Source organism: Podarcis pityusensis (genome assembly GCF_964106645.2).
Source record: "Podarcis pityusensis genome assembly, chromosome: 6".
Taxonomy (NCBI): domain Eukaryota; kingdom Metazoa; phylum Chordata; class Lepidosauria; order Squamata; family Lacertidae; genus Podarcis; species Podarcis pityusensis.
This window is the reverse complement of record NC_138030.1, coordinates 90,021,422-90,040,984: the sequence shown is the minus strand read 5'-3', so window position 1 is coordinate 90,040,984 and position 19,563 is coordinate 90,021,422. Positions and strand designations below refer to the sequence as shown.

The window sequence follows — 19,563 nt, the reverse complement described above, 5'->3', positions numbered from 1 at the left end:
TGATATGCATAGAATTTATTTTGTACTTGTCGTGTTCTACAAATCATAATGTAGATTAGGAACAATTCATTTGCAGCGTCAAAAACCGTTCATATAATTATTTAAGGATTAGGGTTATGAGTAAGATCAAAAACCACATTGTCTGGCAATGTTCACCTTTCTTATTAAGAAAGTGATCATGTCACAGTTAAAGATGCACTATTTGATTTTTGATTATTATTTTTTAAAAAAGAGATATTAAGGCTGATTTTCCAGCATGTTTTAAAATAGAAGTCAGATACCAACACAAACCTCTTAAGGCCTTTGTGTTATACTCAAATTATTTCATGAAGCTGTGACAGCTGTTTTCATTTTAAAATTAAACCTTCAAGAGGAGATTTTGATTTCGACTTTACACATCCCCGATCCTCTATTCAAAATAGCCCTCTCCATAAGCTGTGTATATAGGTAGTGATTATCAGGGCTTCATTACTCACATTCACAAGTAATGTATTTTGCTCCAATAGAAGGCAGTTTTTAATTCTAAAAAACTGAGCAGCAAATTCAGTCAAAATACAAGCAAACAACAAAATGTATAAACTTCAATTGTAAAAGTTTAAATGGATAAATTTTGTAATTCATAGGCAGTCTTCCTTCTTGTTTTGAATGACATAGTGCACCTTTAACATATATAAAGCAAAAATCACAACATAGAGACCTGAATAACAGCATTTTTCCTGCCGTTGCAAGAGTTAAAAGTTTTGATAAGTTCTTTATGACCCTGTTAAGTAATATTTATCTACCAATTAGACAAACACATACATTTCACACTAAACATACCATTAAAAAAACATTTTGCACAGATGCTGGTAAATATCTCTATCTCAATGTTTCTTAAAGAACTGAAACTGAACCCTCAAGTGAAAACTGATCTTCCCACAATATTAATAAAATAAATTAATCTGGTCTATGGATTACCAATTTGTATTGAACAGCTTTTTGTATATAGGGTTTTCCCACAGTACAATATAGCTCCATCAAATAAATGCAAAAACAAAAACATGCAAAATGCCGGTATGTCTAGGTTGCCTTTATAATGCTACATTAACATGTAAAAGGAATCATTTCTAAGACATTTACACTTTTTATCCTTTTACCACAAAGACCTATTCCCACCCCACCCATTTCCTATTTTAATGCTAGCCTGTTCAATTGTACACTCTCAGATCTCAGGGTGGCGTGGCTTAAGGCAGAACTCAATTATTTAGGGGAAAAGCTGCATACCTACAGATTCAAATGAGTGCCCATTTCATATGATACATATCTTAAGGCATTCTAAACAATAACACCACTGTTTACCCAATTAAGGCTCTTTTTCATTCTGTAGAAAAAGCTAACACCAAAACCCTATTTACCAGTCTATTAAAACAGTGTCGCCACATCCTATGTTAACCTTATTTAGATCTAAAGAAAATTAAGCAGCACTGCAGTTGTAGCAATAAAGTTAACTTTGTTGTACAATTACACATACAAATTGGTAACCTTTTAATCCAAAGCACACAATGCAAATAATGTGGTCACATTTGCTTATAGAGGGACTATATTGCTCCAAATATGTAAGTGTGGTTTTAACAAACTATTAGTCTGGGAACAGTTGCTCAAATTAGAATGTATTGAATACAAGGTTGAGTTCTCTCCAAGATGATCAACATACACTTAAGACTATGTGGGGACTCAGATGGTTGAAAGCTCCTCCATGAAAAATATTTTCTTCACATGGAAACCCAGATGTTACAAGCACCATGTTCTAGCCAGAATGCAGGTATGTAGTGTGAACAAGGTCTTAAAGGGGCTGCTTGTTACCTATTGTGCTCATAGTTAAGTTTATACTGTGCCACACTAAAGTGCACTCGTCTCGTGTGTTTCCTATACTCCAAATTCAGGGTACATGAAAATAAAAGAAAAAACGGCAGAGCCACATGCATATACAGTACATTCATACTTCCACAATAGTCATTAACTTCTCACTCACTTTGCGAGTCCAAGAACACATTTCTAATACCACGAAAATTAATTCTGGCCTTCCCCATGTATGTCTGATTTTCAGGGCATTTTAACTGTAAAGCACTTTTTTTCTCCTCCGCAAGGAAACCAGCGGCAACTAAAGCATTTCCTTCAAGCGAATGGGTCCTGCTGTGTGATAGAATTATTGCTTTTGCTCAGATTCTACAAACAGAACTTTGGAAACACCAAAAGAACAAAGCACAAAAAAATCAGGTTTTGTTTTTTGTTTTTTTAAGAACTTCATTGTTCTATGCTCATTTTTATATTTCGATTGTACTCAACAAGTACCATGATTCTTCAACTTGTGTCCCACAGCTTTCTGCCTAACTGGGCCCTCAATTTCTCAAACTTGTTACTAATCTTCTCTAGTGAAACCATCTCAACTGGAGTCCTTTTGTGCCATTCAAATACATGCGATCCCACTCCAGTATGAGGGTGGGAGTACACAAAACTGCTCTGTGAAACCATCAGAGGCTATGGCCATAAGAGGTCATTGCACCATAGGCCTAAGCAGCTGCAATACTTTATGATCCCCTAGCCATGGCTAAAAACTTGGGAGCCTGTTATTTGGTTGCTCACTGCCACCCACCTAGCTTGAATTTCCCACAAAAGCTTCAACCCAATTGAGGGGTATGTTGGCATAGATGTTAATCATGGTTAGCACTAACCAGAAAAAAAGTCAGAAGCTGATTAAAAATCCCAATGAAGTGTGAATCGTAGTTAGCATTAACCAGTAGTGATGTAACACTTAGCCATTGTTGAGGCTCAACTCAAATTTAAGGCCCTCTCAACCAGTTTAATGAATTTGTTGTGTTTGCCTCAGTCTATAGGCTCCGTCTACTACTCGACAGAAAAGAACACCTTTACAAAAGTGTAAAGAAACAGCAAATATATTTATCTATCATTAAAAAAAGAACAAAGGTGAGACTAGCAGCACAAATCATACCTGGAACAGACAAACCTCAGAAAAGAAAGTGGCCCAAAGGAGAAAGGGGAATTAAGATGACCTCTATAACTACTGAAAGGGAAAAGATACCCAATTAGAGCACTATTCATTCAGCCCTTCCCATGTACTTCCGTAAATCAAGTAATGAGAAAAATGAATGGCGGCTAAACAGCAGCTGGGTTGTGAAAGAGTCGCAAGGTAAGACAGTAGCATTTATGTAGCGAGAGATGTGGCAGTATTAAAATATATTCAGAATTAGTGTATGTAAAAACAATAACGTCATGGTGTATTCCATAGACCCTCAACGATTTACGACTTGTGAGCCAGAAGATGTGACACACACCAGGGATTTCATGTACTCTTCCATGAGCTCAGGAGTATTCTGCACATGTAACAGGAAATTCTCATAAGCACATGGACTCCACAGAAACACACACAAGGCACCAGTGCCTGCCTGGCCTTGGATTACACTCATAGTCTAGCTTTATGGACTGTCTACTTATCAGCATTAATCAGCTCATGCTTTACAACAGCTTGCATCCACATTTTCATGAGCAGGAGGCTGCCCACGTAACAAGGTTTTCCTGCCCTATTTCTTCCCACCTATACCTTATGCCACATCTTCTTGGGGTTTCAAATTGCCAGGAGAAGCTTTGATTCGGGGAGGGGGGGAAACAGGGGAGAGGATGGGCAGGAAAAATAAGGCCTTGTATCCTCCTATGTAAAATGCAGGTTTGAAACAGCATACAGAAGCAGAAAGAACAATTTCAGTTAAATTTTAATTTGTGTTCCCAAAATCTCATAAAGTGCTAATTGCATCCCTTTTCAAAGAGATCAATTTTTTGCTCATCTCTGTGCGTTCATCCAGTCCTGCTAGTCTTCATTTTTCTGATTATTAATTTAGACCATTTTTTTAATTATGTGTCTTACCATTTGAAGAAAGACATGCACTTGAAGGAATCAACACACTTTCCAGGAAATACAGATTTCTTCTCAATACTTCTTTTAGCATTAGGGCCTTAATTTTTTATTCTTCCACCCCCAAGTACCCATGTATGCTATTCCTACAATCATTTCTCAGTATTAGTTTTGCACTTCTGAATCCTCTTTTCTAGAGACTCCTCAAGCAGCAGCTCCACAATGACATTTATAGGACTTTCCCAGAGTTAATAACTTAGTTCCATTATAATGAGCATATGAAAAACTTTTAACTCAGAATTAACTGTTTGTTTGCCCAAATGCTTACCATTTTTCTTTTTCTTTTTGCAGAAGCATTCATTCAATTTCTTCAAGCACTCAATCGCTCATAGCTTCTTAGCAACCTGTCCTATATCAACACTTTAATGCTACCTACCTAGTAACCAACTGAAGTCTGGCCTGTTCTGCCCACCTATTTTATTATGTCCCATTGAGATCTGTACAATTTGTTTGCAATACAGGGGTGCCCAGAATAGAGGACACAACAGAGATAACTAGCACATAGAAGAATGATTAAGAGCCTTTAACCATCTTGGATGCAGGACCAATTATGATACCTCACCTTCTACTCTGAATTTGCTGCTCCCTTCCTCCTTACCTGCTACACTCTGCTGCTTCTGCAACACAGGCAGAAAAAGGCAGGATTGAATTTCATAGCATATTGACATCAAAATCAGAATAGCTAGCCATATCCCTGAGAAACATTTGTATACTGTAGACAAACCTCTGTGAAACGGGGCTTAACTCCTACATTTTTTCATAAAATATTGGCACAAAGTCCATGAATTGATCTAAAAGGATCACTAATATTGTTTGGGGCAGGCATGGCCAAACGTGGCCCTCCAGATGTTCTGGGACTACAACTCCCATCACCCCTAGCTAACAGGACCAGTGGTTAGGGATGATGGGAACTGTAGTCCCAAAACATCTGGAGGGCCAAGTTTGGCCATGCCTGGAAAGGCAATTCAGATCATTTGCTTGAAAAAATGAATTCTGAATGCCATCTGGCAGGCAGGTCACAAATGACATCTGGCTTTTTCCATGCTTTTTTACATTCCTAGAGTGTGTCAAACAATAAGCATTTTTCAACTAAGTCGACCCAGGAGTTCTGGAGAATAAAAACAGCTAGCCTAATCAAAATAACAGACCTAGAACCAATACTTTGCATATCATAGATTAGTGTCTGCAAAAAATATCAAAGGGGGGGGGAAACAATAGGGCTTTGCTGAAAGAGGCATCAAAACTGCACAACCAATAATGCAATATGCTCTTAGAAGACTTTGACTAGCATTTCCTCAACAGCCAACCCACTCTATAGCCATATAGAAAATCTCTTCTGAGGCCAAGGGAAATCTCAAAAGCAATGTATTATGTGGGTGGAGTGGAGTTACTACCTTTTAATGGGGTAGGAAGCAAAATTCTACAGGACATAGCAACATAATCTGGCACACGTGGCTTTGGCCCTGTATACCTGAAGGAGTGTCTTCACCTCCATCATTCTGCCCGGACGCTGAGGTCCACCTCTGAGGGCCTTCTGGCAGTTCCCTCACTGCGAGAAGTGAAGCTACAGGGAACCAGGCAGAAGGCCTTTTTGGTGGTGGAGCCCACCCTGCGGGAATGCCCTCCCATCAAATGTCAAGGAAATAAACAACTAATTGACTTTTAGAAGATATCTGAAGGCAGCCCTGTTTAGGGAAGGTTTTAATGTTTGATGTTTTATTGTGTTTTTAATATTCTGTTGGGAACCGCCCAGAGTGGCTGGGGCAACCCAATCAGATGGGCGGCATACAAATAATAACATTATTAGTGTTAGTACTATTAACTCTTCAGAATCTCACCAATGTTTATGACAGGGGAGTGGCCAACCAGTGGACCTTCAGACACTGCTGTATTACAACTCCCATCATCACTGGATATGCTGACAAGGTCTGATGGGTGTTAAGAGTCCAGCAACATCTGGAAGCCACCAATCAGCCACCCCGGTTTAGGCTCTTCTTTCCTGCAAATCCACTGGCATTCCTCTACAAAGGAACTGGCCCTAAATCTCAGCCTGCAAAACAACTGGAAACGGGCAACTCTCAAACTTACGTGGGAGTTACATTCCAGGGATAACGCATGAAGTCAAAATTACATATAGTCAAAACATACTGGATGCAATGATGGATGGAATTGCAAAAGTTAGGGGGTTTTTTTTAGGTCTGCCCCCTTGTTTGTTTGTTTTTAATTTACCAAGTGCATAAAACTGAATACACACAAGCGAAATGTGTATAACACAAGTTAACTGTACTTAATTTTGAAAGTGTAAAAATATGGTAGTTACAGCTATTCCTTTTAGTTTTCAATGAATTAAATTTGTGCTAAAGCCACACAAAGTCATGTCAGCTTCTTTCTACTTGATCAATTAGCTTATTCTGACTCACCTAACGTTTACACCAAACTTTTACCAATGCTGTACAAAGCATACTTTATGTTAGTAACGTTGTATGTGTAGCAACTATTTTCACACTTAGCAGCAATTTCCTATTCTATCATTTACCATTTTCTATGCTTTTGATATTCTCATACTTTGGGAGAGGGCAGTAGTTCTGTTCATTTGGTCAGTAACTGTCATTAGTATTTGTTGATCAATCATGCATCTAATCCATGTAGGGCATCTCTCTACAGGAAGAGGCATAATACTCATAACAGAATTATTATCTTTTAACAAGAAGGAAACAATGCCTGCTATGTACACAAGAGCTAATCTAAAACAAATATCACCCAAGATATTAGAAAAGCAGCACAGTGTTATTGTAACATTTTTATACACTTGCCTCTTTTAATAAAAAAAATTAGACAAGAGATTGCAGCCACAAGTACTTCATACGGCAATATTTTAAATATAGCTGCTTCTGATGGATGGCTGCTTCTGTGAAGGGCAGAAAAGTAAATATGCATCTTGGCATTTACAGAAACAATCTCCTTCTAAATAACTGTACCAAATTATTAATTATCTTGAATATATTAATCTTGGACTTTTCTAAGACAATGCCTGGAATTTCCAGGTGAAGTACTTACATTACTATTATTGAAAATGTGTTACTCTATTAATCTTTTTGATCAAAAATTTTAATGAATTATTCTACACTTAGTCAAACTTTGCAGTCCTGTATGCCACTACTTACATAACTACTAATGTCTTAAGATGCGCATCCTTCAACAATTGCAAATTGTGATTTCCTGGATTCTCTAGCCATTTTAAGAATTAAAAAGAAAAAAAATAGCATTTGCAAGTAACATTCTGAAGTTGTGAAAAAATGCAAGTACCTATAGTAGGTACTTTATACAAAATGCAGTGCAAACACTTTTGACTGGATAAGATGCAGGCAGTTGCTGCATCCCTGCTCATTACAATTTAATCAAATGTTTACTAGGCTGAGGCTCATACAAATTGTGGACTATAAAATGTTTGCAGAATGCACTGTGTAATTACTTTGCTATAATTACACTGGATTTTGACAATAGATTAGTGTTTGCATTGAGAAGTGTTTTCAAAAGAACACTTGAAAGAAATTTATCAACCTAGGACTAAAACATCAGAAAGGAAGGGTGTGGTTGGTATTTTTTGTATTATATGGCATATTTCAGGACTCCAATATACATGCATAAGTATCAATTTTGCTCTACCAGTTGCACTGATTAACACTAGTGCCCTGTAAAGAAGAACTCAATATATTAAAACTTTCTGTAGAAGCTGGTGGAAGGAGATGGGTTTTGAACAAAGTGAACAAGGCATAAAGAAGGGCAGTTTGTTACCTATAATGCTCATAGATAAGGTAATGGTAGTAGTATGTACCAATACATTCAGCTCCGGAAAAGACCAAAAAAATCCATTATAATTTAATTAAAACTCCCTGGTTCAGTTTAAAATATATGTAGCTTTTGTACCCCTATCACAGTTGTGTGGTCTAGTGCATTCCATAAGTATTTCCCTATTGTACACAGCTGAGCTGAAAACTACAAGGTTGGTCCATGGGCTTTGCCTGCACTAATAGTATACCACAAATCACTGTTGACTAGAATTTAGCTTCTCACTGGCATCAACTGCACTCAAAATACCTGGAAACCTGTACAGGTTCAGTGCTGTCACACTTAAAAGACTGTTTCAGGGCATATTCCCTACACCATTTACTAGCATGAAATTACTTGTCACAATTTTTATCCTTGCCAACAATCCTCTCTACTTCTTTGTCCCTGTGCTTCAAATGGTGAGGTTTGTAATTTCATTTGCCTTTGATTAAAATGTGCAAAAAGACAAACTTGCTTGGTGATCCTTCTTCATATCAGCAAACGTATAAAATTTAAAATATGCTTATTCGTGAATTAGTGTGATGAGAATGCATGACTACGAAATCATGCAATTCTTGCAAGACTTGTTTTGAAACAAGGAATGATGAAGGAAGAGGCTGAAGACCAAACACCACCCACATATCCCTTGGGACAATCCAGTTGTCCAAAAAATATCCCAACACTTATAGAAACAGAATCCCCTACAAATAAAAGGAGCACTGAAAGCAGCAAGTTGCCAAAAGTAGGTGTGGTGTACACAATGTGAACCAACACACATTAAAAAAAGTGAGTTAACCTGTAGTGCAGACTTGGTCTCATTTTTCCTTTTCAATACAATGAGTAACAGCTACTCAAGCAAACAGTTATTAACCCAACACAATGTAAAATGTTAAAATCACTTCCCATCCTGGAAGTAACAGAATAAAATTATTCTCAGAAAATAATGTATAAATTGATGGAATACCTTGCTATTGGTAAGCTATTAATAAAATTAAACACATATGGTGTTCCATAGGTATTTCTATAAGGCTTTCCACTGCTATTTTAAAACTATATGCAACAGAAGTAAACAATCTCCCCAGAAAGTGGATTCTGCCTCTACTTGTCTGTACATCCCCTTTAAAAAAGTTCAACTTTCCAATTGATGAGTCAAACTCAGTCATAAGTTAGTACAGTCAGTCAATCCGACTGGTAAGTCCCAGGTCAAAGTCTTCAGCAAGTAACAGATTCAGTAAAGCAGGTGCTCACAGATTTAAAACAAATCCAAAGTGAAGTTTCGAATGACATCTGGTGCTCCTGTGTCAAAGCCACATATGTCCAGCATGCCTCTGTCATCTGGGTCTGCAATGGTAAAACTGTTGGATGTCAACCCACAAACCATCAGCTTGGATGGAATACCCATTCTCTGAAGGAAGAAGAAAAAGAAACACATTTTTTCCAGTGTGCAGTTGCACAACCAAGTATGAACTCTTTACAAAAGCCAAGTCTTTTACACTTTACTGTGACAGATACAGGAAACCCGGCTGACCTGCCCCACCTCTTTGCATGCAAGACAGTATTCATTGACAATTTCCCTGGGTTTCCAATTCCATCTGTTTTCCACTACAATAACACCCCCCCCCCCCCCGCTGCACATTAGGAGAAAAGAGAGGTTGTGCTGGCTCTCCTACTGCCATTGCCTCTCTGCCCTACCTATGGAAATCATTTTCTTATTGGCCCGGCTTGGCTTCTGGAGAGCTTTTATAGCCACACATGCACAAATCTGTTTGACCATGATGCAGACCCACTGAAGAGCCACAAAGTACAGCACCTTACACTGATACTGACCAGAGTAAATGTGAAGTGAGCAAAATGTTTGAAGGAAATTATTTTTGAGTGCTGCTGTTGCAAACTGGAATATTTTTAACAGTGTGCCAGCCACTAGTATTGTAGTTTCAACTGCCACGCATAAATGATTCTAAAGAGTTATTATTTCTGCAACACTGCAGTCATCCTTTTAAAAGGTGGGAACTATTTAAAAATCAGCTATTTCCTACAGAAGCAACTTCATGGCAAAGTTGTACAAAGGGCATTTTACCTCTCTATACGTCCTCAAGGCTGTGGCAGGATGAGTATCTCCAGCAAATGTCTCATTATCTGTTAACACAATAAAGACATCAACAGCTACACCTGTCTTCTGAGCCCATAGCATTGGAAGAGAACAATCTGTGGCACCCATTGGAATCTAGGAAAAATAAGAAACCATTATTAACAAAACAAGTCAGCAAAACAAGACGTTTTAGATGGGAACTGTACTTTGGTTCAAAACTCTACTCATCTCTCACACTGGTGCACTCTGAGAAGCCCTCCACAAATCCCTGACGACTTCCTATACTCTTCAGCATCCAGGATAAACTTTTTGTTTTACCCATATAGCTCTCCAAGGTTCTGCCCTAGCATCTCTCTGTGCTCTTATTTCCTTTTACATCCCTGTCCACAACATTTACTCAAACTCTATTGCCAGCAATTGACCCAAAGACTCCTATTCTTACAGCAGTGTTGGCCACATTCTCTTTCTGTCCCTTATCCTTAGAACTCCTATATAATGTCTCTTTCTTTCTCCCTCCGCCTTCCAATATCACTTCAAATCTATGCTCAGCCTCAACTGCGACAAATCTTAAATACAGGCAACTGCCCTTGGTCTTCCATCTACCTGTTACTCCTCCTTTTGAAATTTACGGTGTAAACTCTTAACACCTGGGTTTTGTTTTTCTTCGAATTTGGCATGCAACTATGTAAAGTGCCATGTACATATAATGATGTTCAATAGCAAAAATGAATTTTAGTTTTATATTTTTGTTGAGTCTATTGATGTTTGATGAAGTTCTCGATTCCATCTTTTCAAACAAACTAATCACAGATTTTAAGATCTTAAATATACTTACTAGACGGAAAATCCCATTGAACACAAGTGGATTTACATCCAAGTCCATATGTATAGGATTATATATAGATTGGAGAACAGTGAAAATTGAATGAAAATATTATCAAAAGTAGCTTCAGTTTAATTTAAAGGTAAAAAATAATCTGAAAGTGAACAAGATACTTCAAAGTATTATTTATAAAATATTTTGTTCAAAATGAGGGAGAAAGTTTACCAGTAGTTCCTTTTTGAAATTCAGGACAATTAGCTGAACTTCCACATATAAAATCAGAGACAAATATAAAAGCTTTAGATACCTCAGACATCTTATGTAACACTTGAGGTAATGTCATGTCCTCAGTCACCGAGCAAGGGACCATTTCATGGGAAAAGGCAACAATATGAGAATCTTTTTCAGTTCGTGCAACAGCCTGGTAAGGGTGTTAAACAAAACAGAAAATGAAGCCATGTTATTTTCATTTTGTGTTCTATGTTCTGAAGGGAGACCTAAGGGTACCACTGTCTGTCTCAGGATTTTCAGAGTGTCCATTGCTATAGCCACATTTCCTCTTCAGCTCCTCTCCTCTTGTACTTCTCAATCAAACTTATCACTCTCTAACAGATCCCTCCATCCTCTTGTATCTCTTTTACTGCTCCAGGTGGCTCCTTCATGCCTTCCCAGAGATGTGAAGGCCTGGGGAGAAAATGGAAAAATTGGGAGGAAACCCATTTTCCCCCAATTTTCCTGTACCTCCCCCCGGCCTTCACATCTCTATGCATTGCTCTAAATGTGCTAATGTGAGACATTTGGGAGTAGAAAGGAGGACATTGCTCCCTCACTAAGTTGTTTGTTTGTCTTCCATAACCACCCCAAATACATGCATGATTATCTGCATCATACTTTTAGATGATAAAAAGTTAGATAGGGGTTATTATGTTTGTTTGCAAGCATGCTTTTATCTTTTAAAGTAACCCTTTTTAAAAAATGAGGAAAGACGCTCTAAGGCATCACAAGCTACTCTCTTACCCTACCCCCCACTTAGGTTTTTAGGTTTCTCTTGATTAGGTCTGTAGGCAGAGTGCATGTCTGGGCATGAAAGAAAACAGAAAGCTACTTCAGCATTCAAATTTGGGTTGAAATAATTTGGTGAAACAAACGTAACTTACCATACACATTGCTGCAGCAACTGTACTAGCATTCAGCACACTACCCAAAACCTTTTGGAACATAGAGTCACTGACATCAATTGCAAGCATGAAACGCTTCCCTGTTGGCTCCATTGTCTAAAGAAAGAGTGTGAGAAGTAAATTGGGAGAGTGGTTATTATTATTATGCTTTCATAGCATAAGCATACATTGAGAACAAGCAATTGCTACCTTGAAGAAAAAGAGGGTGATGTCCAAACTATGGTCATCTGCTAATAATGATGATGATAATAAATAATTTTATTATTTATACCCCATCCATCTGGCTGGGTTTCCCCAGCCACTCTGGGAAGCATATTTAAAAACACAGTAAAGTATCAAGGATTAAAAACTTCCCAATACAGGGCTGCCTTCAGATGTCTTCTAAAAGTTGTGTTCTTTATCTTCTTGACATCTGAAGGGAGGGTGTTCCACACGGAGGGCAGCACTACCAAGAAGGCCCTATGCCTAGTTCCCTGTAACTTCGCTTCTCACAGTAAAGGAAGCAGCTTGTGCAAACTGGTTGTCGTCGTCCCATCCCCCGTCCCCCTGTTCCCCACAAGTCTCCAAGTCTGTTTGAGGGACCCTCGAGCAAAGGAAGTCACGCTACAGGCACAACATTGGCTGTTGCCCAGAACTAGAAGACCACACAGTATGAGAAGGATGCACAAGATGTTGTTCTTTATAATCTCTCTCTCCCCCAAATACAAGGCCTCAGGGAACTCAGTAGGAGGAAGTGGCTGAAGCAGCATAAGCTGCAGAATGGGTCTCCATGGGACTTAGCCAGGACAAGAAAGGAGGTAGAGAAGCAAAAGATTTCTGTTTTTCAGAGACCTTAAGCCACTCTGATCATCCTGTCCTTAAACCTTTATTATAAAAATTGAATACTTTCTTAAATGAAGATTGCTCATCTGGAGGCTTATACTATATGTGTATGTATGGATAGATTCAAAATAAAGGTTAAATCAACATGCTGTTAAAACAGGTGTGAATGTCTGCAGCTACAACTGACAATTACCTTGAAGGTCTTGTAAAATGAGGCATCAAGTGCTTCCAAAATGTCATTATCAGGTTGCCAGCGAAGTTTCCCCCGATAACCACGTTCTCCTTTGTAGTTTTCTAGTGCAACCAAAACATGGAATGGATGTATACGATCCTAGAAAAAGAGGGCTGCATTCTCAAAGACATATAATTGACAAAACAATATTCTAAATACAAAAAAAAAAAGTGTTGTCATCTTAAGTTGCCTTCCGATCATCCTAGCTTACATTACTTTTTCTGAACTTTTGTGTAATCTTCACTTTACACCAAATGGGATATTTCAAGATGTCCACAAAATATACAGTTGTACCTTGGATTTCAAACGCCTTGGCTCCCTAACAATCGAAACCCAGAAGTGAGTTTCCGGGTTTCGAAAGATTTTTGGAAGTCGAACGTCTGGTGTGGCTTTTGCGGCTTCCAATTGACTGCAGGCCTCTCCTTGGTTTTCGAACGGTTCCAGGAGTAGAACCGACTCCCAGAATGCATTCTGTTCGAGAACCAATGTACGACTGTATGCTGAGATATCCAGGTTTTTAATTTGTTTTGGGGTTGCTGTTTTTAGCAACTTCTCTCTGATGCCCTCACATCAGATCTAAGATGTTGAAACATCAATACCCTCTGCCTCCAATTAATGTGTTTCTACTCTTTCCATCATACTTTACTCTAGAACCCTCATTGGGGGATTAACCCTCTTCCCAATTGAGTAAAAGAAATATTTATTTCCCATTTGAGTAAAAGGTTTCTGTTCTTCCTACAAAATGATGGTCCTTTAAAATGGTACTCAGAATGGTGGAGATAGTAATAATGTGCTGTTGTTTTGTCAATTCCACAATACTTCGTCCTTTTCTGAGAAAATGCTTCCCAACATTTTCCTTGATCAATCAATTTCCTGAACATATGGCAATGTGCAGGAGAAAGACCACATAAGATTCTTGTTTTTATAACCTTATCCACAACACCCGCAATTCCTTAAACTAGAAATAGTGGCCAACTTTCTTCCATCTCTATGCTGTTTGCAGGTTCAATATATTTCAATCAAAATTTGCAATTCTAAAACTCTTAAGTGTGAAATTGCTGTTTTTAGTTGCAAGTGTTCATTCTTAAGGAAATCAGCCCTGAGTGCTCACTGGAAGGACGGATCGTGAAGCTGCAATACTTTGGCCACCTCATGAGAAGAGAAGACTCCCTGGAAAAGACCCTGATGTTGGGAAAGATTGAGGGCACAAGGAGAAGGGGATGACAGAGGACGAGATGGTTGGACAGTGTTCTCGAAGCTACCAGCATGAGTCTGACCAAACTGTGGGAGGCAGTGGAAGACAGAAGTGCCTGGAGTGCTCTGGTCCATGGGGTCACGAAGAGTCAGACACGACTAAACGACTAAACAACAACAACAAGTTGCAAGTGTAGCTACACTTTCAACACCAATTTCTATTATCGGAATGATCTACTTCAACTGCAAAGAGCTGCATTAGCATAATACAAACATGATAGTCTCACCTTTTTAAGAAGTTTTTCGTTTCTTAGTCTTTCACAAACTGCTGCTACTTCTGGGCTTCCCGGTTCAAGAACAGAATTTGCTGTCATCTTTCCTAGATTCCTCAACATTGCTGTTAACGGCATCTCCTGTAACAATGCTTTCCACACCTTGTATAGATTGAGATAGAAAGACCAGGATATGGTGTTTTAAAATGAGGATATATTACATTTAACCATTTAAGAATCAACAGGCAATTATACATCATCACGTTAACTACACGGTTAGTGCACATAACAAATTTAATGCACTCACCTCTTTAGATTTCAAATGATTTGTCAGAAGGTGTTCCCTAACTAAACTATATTCTTCTATCAAATGAATCACTTCCAATTCATCCTTTGTATGCTTGACCCTCTCCACTGCCTCCAAATATTTTATCAGTTTTTCAGTCTCAGGAGAAAGCTTGCTGTCTTTATATGCTTCTTGGACTTCCTTCCACCCTTTCATTACATACTTAGTGACTACGGCAAGGCCTGTTGAAATAGAAAAAAGCTATACTCAGTAACTCTTGCATAACAGCTTATTAACAGGATGGTTAATAAGAAGTTTTCTCCCAACTGTCAAGGAAGTGACCGGGTTTTTATCTACAGCAGAATATGCAAACGCACATCAAACGTACTGTACATTTACAGCTTGCAGAAAAATATCGAAACTATGATCAGAGATAATTCAGTTATAATGTAAAAAACCAGTAATTTATTAGCTATTTAAGACACATTTTCCCTTCATTTCACTGTATAGAATGAAACGGACCATTCATAAGTATAAAGTAAAAAAGTGATTTTTTAAAGTGAGATTTTTGTCATTCTACTTAACATAGTACTAACAGACTAAGGACCGTTTCTCCCATTACGATGAAAGCCATGAGTAAAACCACATAGTTACACTTCTGTCTAAGTATCTGATTTCAAAATGCGTGGTCACTCATTTCTGCAACGTCTAAATGAGCCTGGGCAACAACAGCTCCCCAGTTTTATGGAGGCTTCATTCCTCATTCCTTCATTTCTTACAAACTCAAACAGACAGTTCTTACTCCAGACAATTATAGCTGTAATGGAAAATTCCCAGTTGTTGTTACCTTCATTTGCAGGCTTTAGATGGGATAACCTGAGAAGATCTTTATGACACCAGCCATTTCTTTTCTTATATTTTGTCACCGCTAAAGCAATAGCCATGTCATTCTTCCCATTGTACCACTCCGCAACAGCTTTTCTTAGGGCACGGCCCCACATGCCACATTTCATGCCCTCCTTCAGATCCTTTTTAAACTGAATGAAAGTGAAGAGATGGGTTGGTATACGACAAACTTCAGGGACAGCCTTATAAGCTGCTTGTTTTGTTTTGGAATCAGAACACTGTGAACAAACGGCAAGCGCAAACAATGCTGGCTCCTGTTTTGCTGCCCTCCCTTCTTGACTGAACGTCTTTATTTCCTGTACCACGTCACAGCCTCTGCCATCTTCAATAAGCCTCAGCAGAGCATCTGCATTTTCAAAGCCCAACTTTTGTTCCTTGATGTAGTAAGTACCTCCCTCAGAACCAAAACACAGGAAACGGCGCAGTCGATTCATGTCGGTAACCTGCCACACGTATCCACCTTCAGAATTTGGCAGCTGCTTTTCATTGCAAGGTTGCGTTTGACTTGTTGCTACTTCCATTGCTTCTCAATGTTAGGAGGCTCCTGAAAAATAGGGGGGGGGGGGAAATGCTTCAAATAGATATATGATTTCTATGGTTTACCTCATCTATAGTGAGATCTATTAATCTGCGTGGATATAGTTACGCTGCACAAAAAGTACTGTGAGATAATTCTGAGATTCTGCTACTGTCCAGAAGTTATATCTAAATGTTACAGCCTCATAAGTTCTTAAAATAAAAAACTTGAAAATAAACAGTAGCAAAATCCAATGCTCACTTAAAACAGGACACATTCATAAAACCAGTTTAAATATGAAGTTGTAACCATTTCTGGATTATTATCTATGGGCACAATCCCCAGAGAGCCAGGCAAGTTAAGTCCTATAAACCTATTTGTGCTAACATGAAACATTTGATGCTGGCACCTGAATACTGATAAAATATATCTGAGCACACCTATGGAATGAGTTGGCCAACCATGCACACAAAGTCACTTTTTTACTCTTTAAGAAAGAAGGACTCATGAAAGTTATTTATGTACGCTATGCTATCATATGACATTAGGAGTCTTTTTGTCGGCTTAAACCATAATTATTGTACACACTTCCCTATATCATAGTACTTTACAACTGTACAACTCATCACATTTCCCATGCAACTCTTCTGATTTAATGTTTGAGATATGGGAATTGCTGTTGGCACTCACAGAATACCATTCATTTCTCGACTTACTGTTGCAGCAAGCATACAAGGCTGCTTTATACTGAATCAGACTATTGTGCATCTAACTCAGTACTGTCAGCTTTGACTGGCAAAGGCTCTCCAAAAGTTTCAGGCAGAGGCCATGCCTAAACCTACCTTAGAGACACCTGGGATTGAACCTGAGAGTTCTGTGTGCAAAGCAGATGCTCTACAACTGAACCGCGGCCCTTTCCCCAAAACCATTCAAATCCTTCTTAATACAGGACAAGCATATCGGAGGAGGAATACTTATTTAAGTTAAGGAACGAGTTTATACTATCATAGCAAAAGAAACAAAACGTGCTAGCTGCTTTAGGGGTATAATACTATGCTCTACTAGAGATGCACCATATATTTCTAAACAACATGTGGGTTTTTTGCTGCTGTTCTTAAAAACGATAAGATTCCAATGATATGATGCAATTATTTGTGCTAGACAAGTTCCAGTTATAAGGGGCACAGTGATATTACACAAAATAAAACGTTGGTCATATTTTTGAACAGAAATTGAGATCATTTCACTACCCAAATTCTAACATAGTTTTGAGTCCCAATCTTGCCTACCAGACAGGTAGATACAATCCTTTCTTCCTTGACAAATTATCCAAGTACAGGGTGCAATCTCAAGTAACAGGCAAATCAAACCACCAAACCAGGATGCAGCAAAAAACAACAACCCCACTCTACTTGATAAACACATGCTTTGGCGGGTGAAAACTGTTTAGCAGAAGAATCACTGCCAACTTATTTAAGCTGGAAGGATGTTACACAAATGGGGCGCCACTGAAAAGGCCCTCAGAGGGATGAACCTATTCAGCTGCAGAACAACCTCCCTCCGTCCCTGATTTTAACCCAGACAGGGGCAGGTCTCTGCAGGAGGAGCCACTGAATTTGTAGTCTGCATTATGTTTACACTATAAATGCGCATTCAGCTGTCAGATGTACAAAACACACTCTTCCAAAACTTCCTGTGCAGTTTCGTATTTTGACCAGGCAACAACAGATCGACACCTTTTCAGGCTGCTGTACCACTGTGCATAAATTCTCTCTCACACACACAGCCCAATGACGTCCATTTATTTTATTAAATCGGTATACCACCTTTCAAGACCCGAAGATCTTGGGGGCTGGCTCACAGCCTGAAAATACGAAATAAAACTACAGGCGAAACGAAGTAATAAAAACAAAACAAACCCAACAACATGCACGGTGCTGTCCCCTGCTTATGCGCACAGTCTTCCACTGAACCCGTGCTAAAGGGACACCGCAAAGGAGTTTGAAGGCTATGGGGGGGGGGGTTGAGGCGTGGGGGGGGATGCAATACCGCCTGTCTGGGAAAGCAACACAAACCCGCGCAAAAACACAACTGCCGCCGGTTTACACTGCCTAGGCAACTGCTATCGGTTCGCGGCGCTCGTGTGAGCGTGAGAACGCGTGTGTGGAGTAAGCGCGCTCGGGGCGGCGAGAGAAGGCTGGGCGCCGCCGCCAGGCCTTCAGGGCGAGTAGAGGCGAGGGGAGGATTCCCTACATCGACTCGCCCGAGCCGCTGAGGGAGGCGGACAGGGCGGGTCCTCCGGCGTCCCGGCCCTTCGCCGCCCGAGAAAGAAGCCGTACCTGAGCGGCCTTCGGCGGGGGGCGGGGTGGGGAGGTCCCGGCGGGCAGCTCGGAGGCTTCTCGTTCTCCGCCTCAGGACCCCTCGCGCCTCCTGACAACTTCCCTCACGACAGAAGGACCCGGATGCAGCGGCTCAGGGAGGCCATCCCCCAGGACCCGGATGTCGGCGCCCGACCCCGCCTTCCCGGCCGGCGCTTCCCTCACGCCGCGAAAACAAAGGCCCGGATGGAGCGAGAATCAGTTCTCTAGTCATCCTCACCTCTCAGCCAACCGCCGCTTGGCCTATGACTCACCCAGAAACCTTATAAATTTAATAAATTTATTAATAAATAAGATTCCCTTATGGAGGATTGAGAGGAGGCGTCGACCATGCATCCCTTTTCATACGGGAAAGAAGCCTCCATCCTGTCAAGGATTGGGCCTCCGCACCTCAAAAGTGAGGCCCGGGTGAGCTTAGCGGCGCTTTCTCCTCTTAGCTAGGCCCTTTTTAAGTGTGTGGAGACTTAATAGCCCGCAGGAACATGCGGAACTACGACTCCCAGCATCCCCTGGCCATTTGGCGTGTTTGCAGGGGTTGATGGGAGCTGTAGTCCTGCAAGCATTTTGTTAAATCTGTTGTCCGCCTTGAGTCCCGTAAGGGAATAACAGTATAGAATCATAATCGAATAATGATGTTTCCACAAGGAAAGGGAGACTGGATGCCTGGCGGAGAGGCGCCACCATTCCACGAACTGGCGACCACCCCTATTCAGTAAGTGGCAGATTCCTACGCACGCGCAGAGGGACTTCGGGTCGCTAATCGACCGCGAAACCCAAATGCATGGACACGGTTCCGTGGGGACGATAGAGACTCGAGGCTAGAACGAACGGGTTCCCCTTTTCACGTGACTCTCCCTGCGCGTGCGCACCAGCGGTCTTCTACCATCTCGGTGGTTGGCTTTCCTCCCTTCCCCTTTCACCATAGAGACGAAGGAGACACTTGCCTGGGCGACGGACGTCGAAGCGGCCCTTGCCGCAGAGGTTGCCGGGAAGGGAGCGGCGCGTGCGCTGCTTCGCGGGCGCTCGAGGGCGGCGTGAGGAGAGAGAATTTTGTTTAATAACAACAATAAC

General features: G+C 40.2%; 1 protein-coding gene across 2 annotated transcripts; it reads right to left on the bottom strand.

Annotated features, from left to right (window-relative positions):
* On the bottom strand, positions 1-19,557 carry RO60 (Ro60, Y RNA binding protein). Of its 2 annotated transcripts, none has more exons than XM_081012211.1 (9): positions 19,437-19,557; positions 15,539-16,141; positions 14,713-14,933; positions 14,421-14,567; positions 12,901-13,038; positions 11,865-11,981; positions 11,015-11,128; positions 9,873-10,019; positions 1-9,200 (listed from the first exon to the last, which is right to left on the bottom strand). In XM_081012211.1, the coding sequence occupies exons 2-9, from the start codon at positions 16,116-16,118 to the stop codon at positions 9,048-9,050; spliced, it is 1,617 nt and encodes a 538-aa protein (XP_080868337.1). In that variant the 5' UTR covers positions 16,119-16,141; positions 19,437-19,557; the 3' UTR covers positions 1-9,047. The 2 variants fall into 2 exon arrangements, with proteins under 2 accessions (XP_080868337.1, XP_080868336.1); XM_081012210.1 differs by lacking the exon at positions 19,437-19,557 and adding an exon at positions 18,454-18,671.
* Positions 19,558-19,563: the final 6 nt, after the last annotated feature.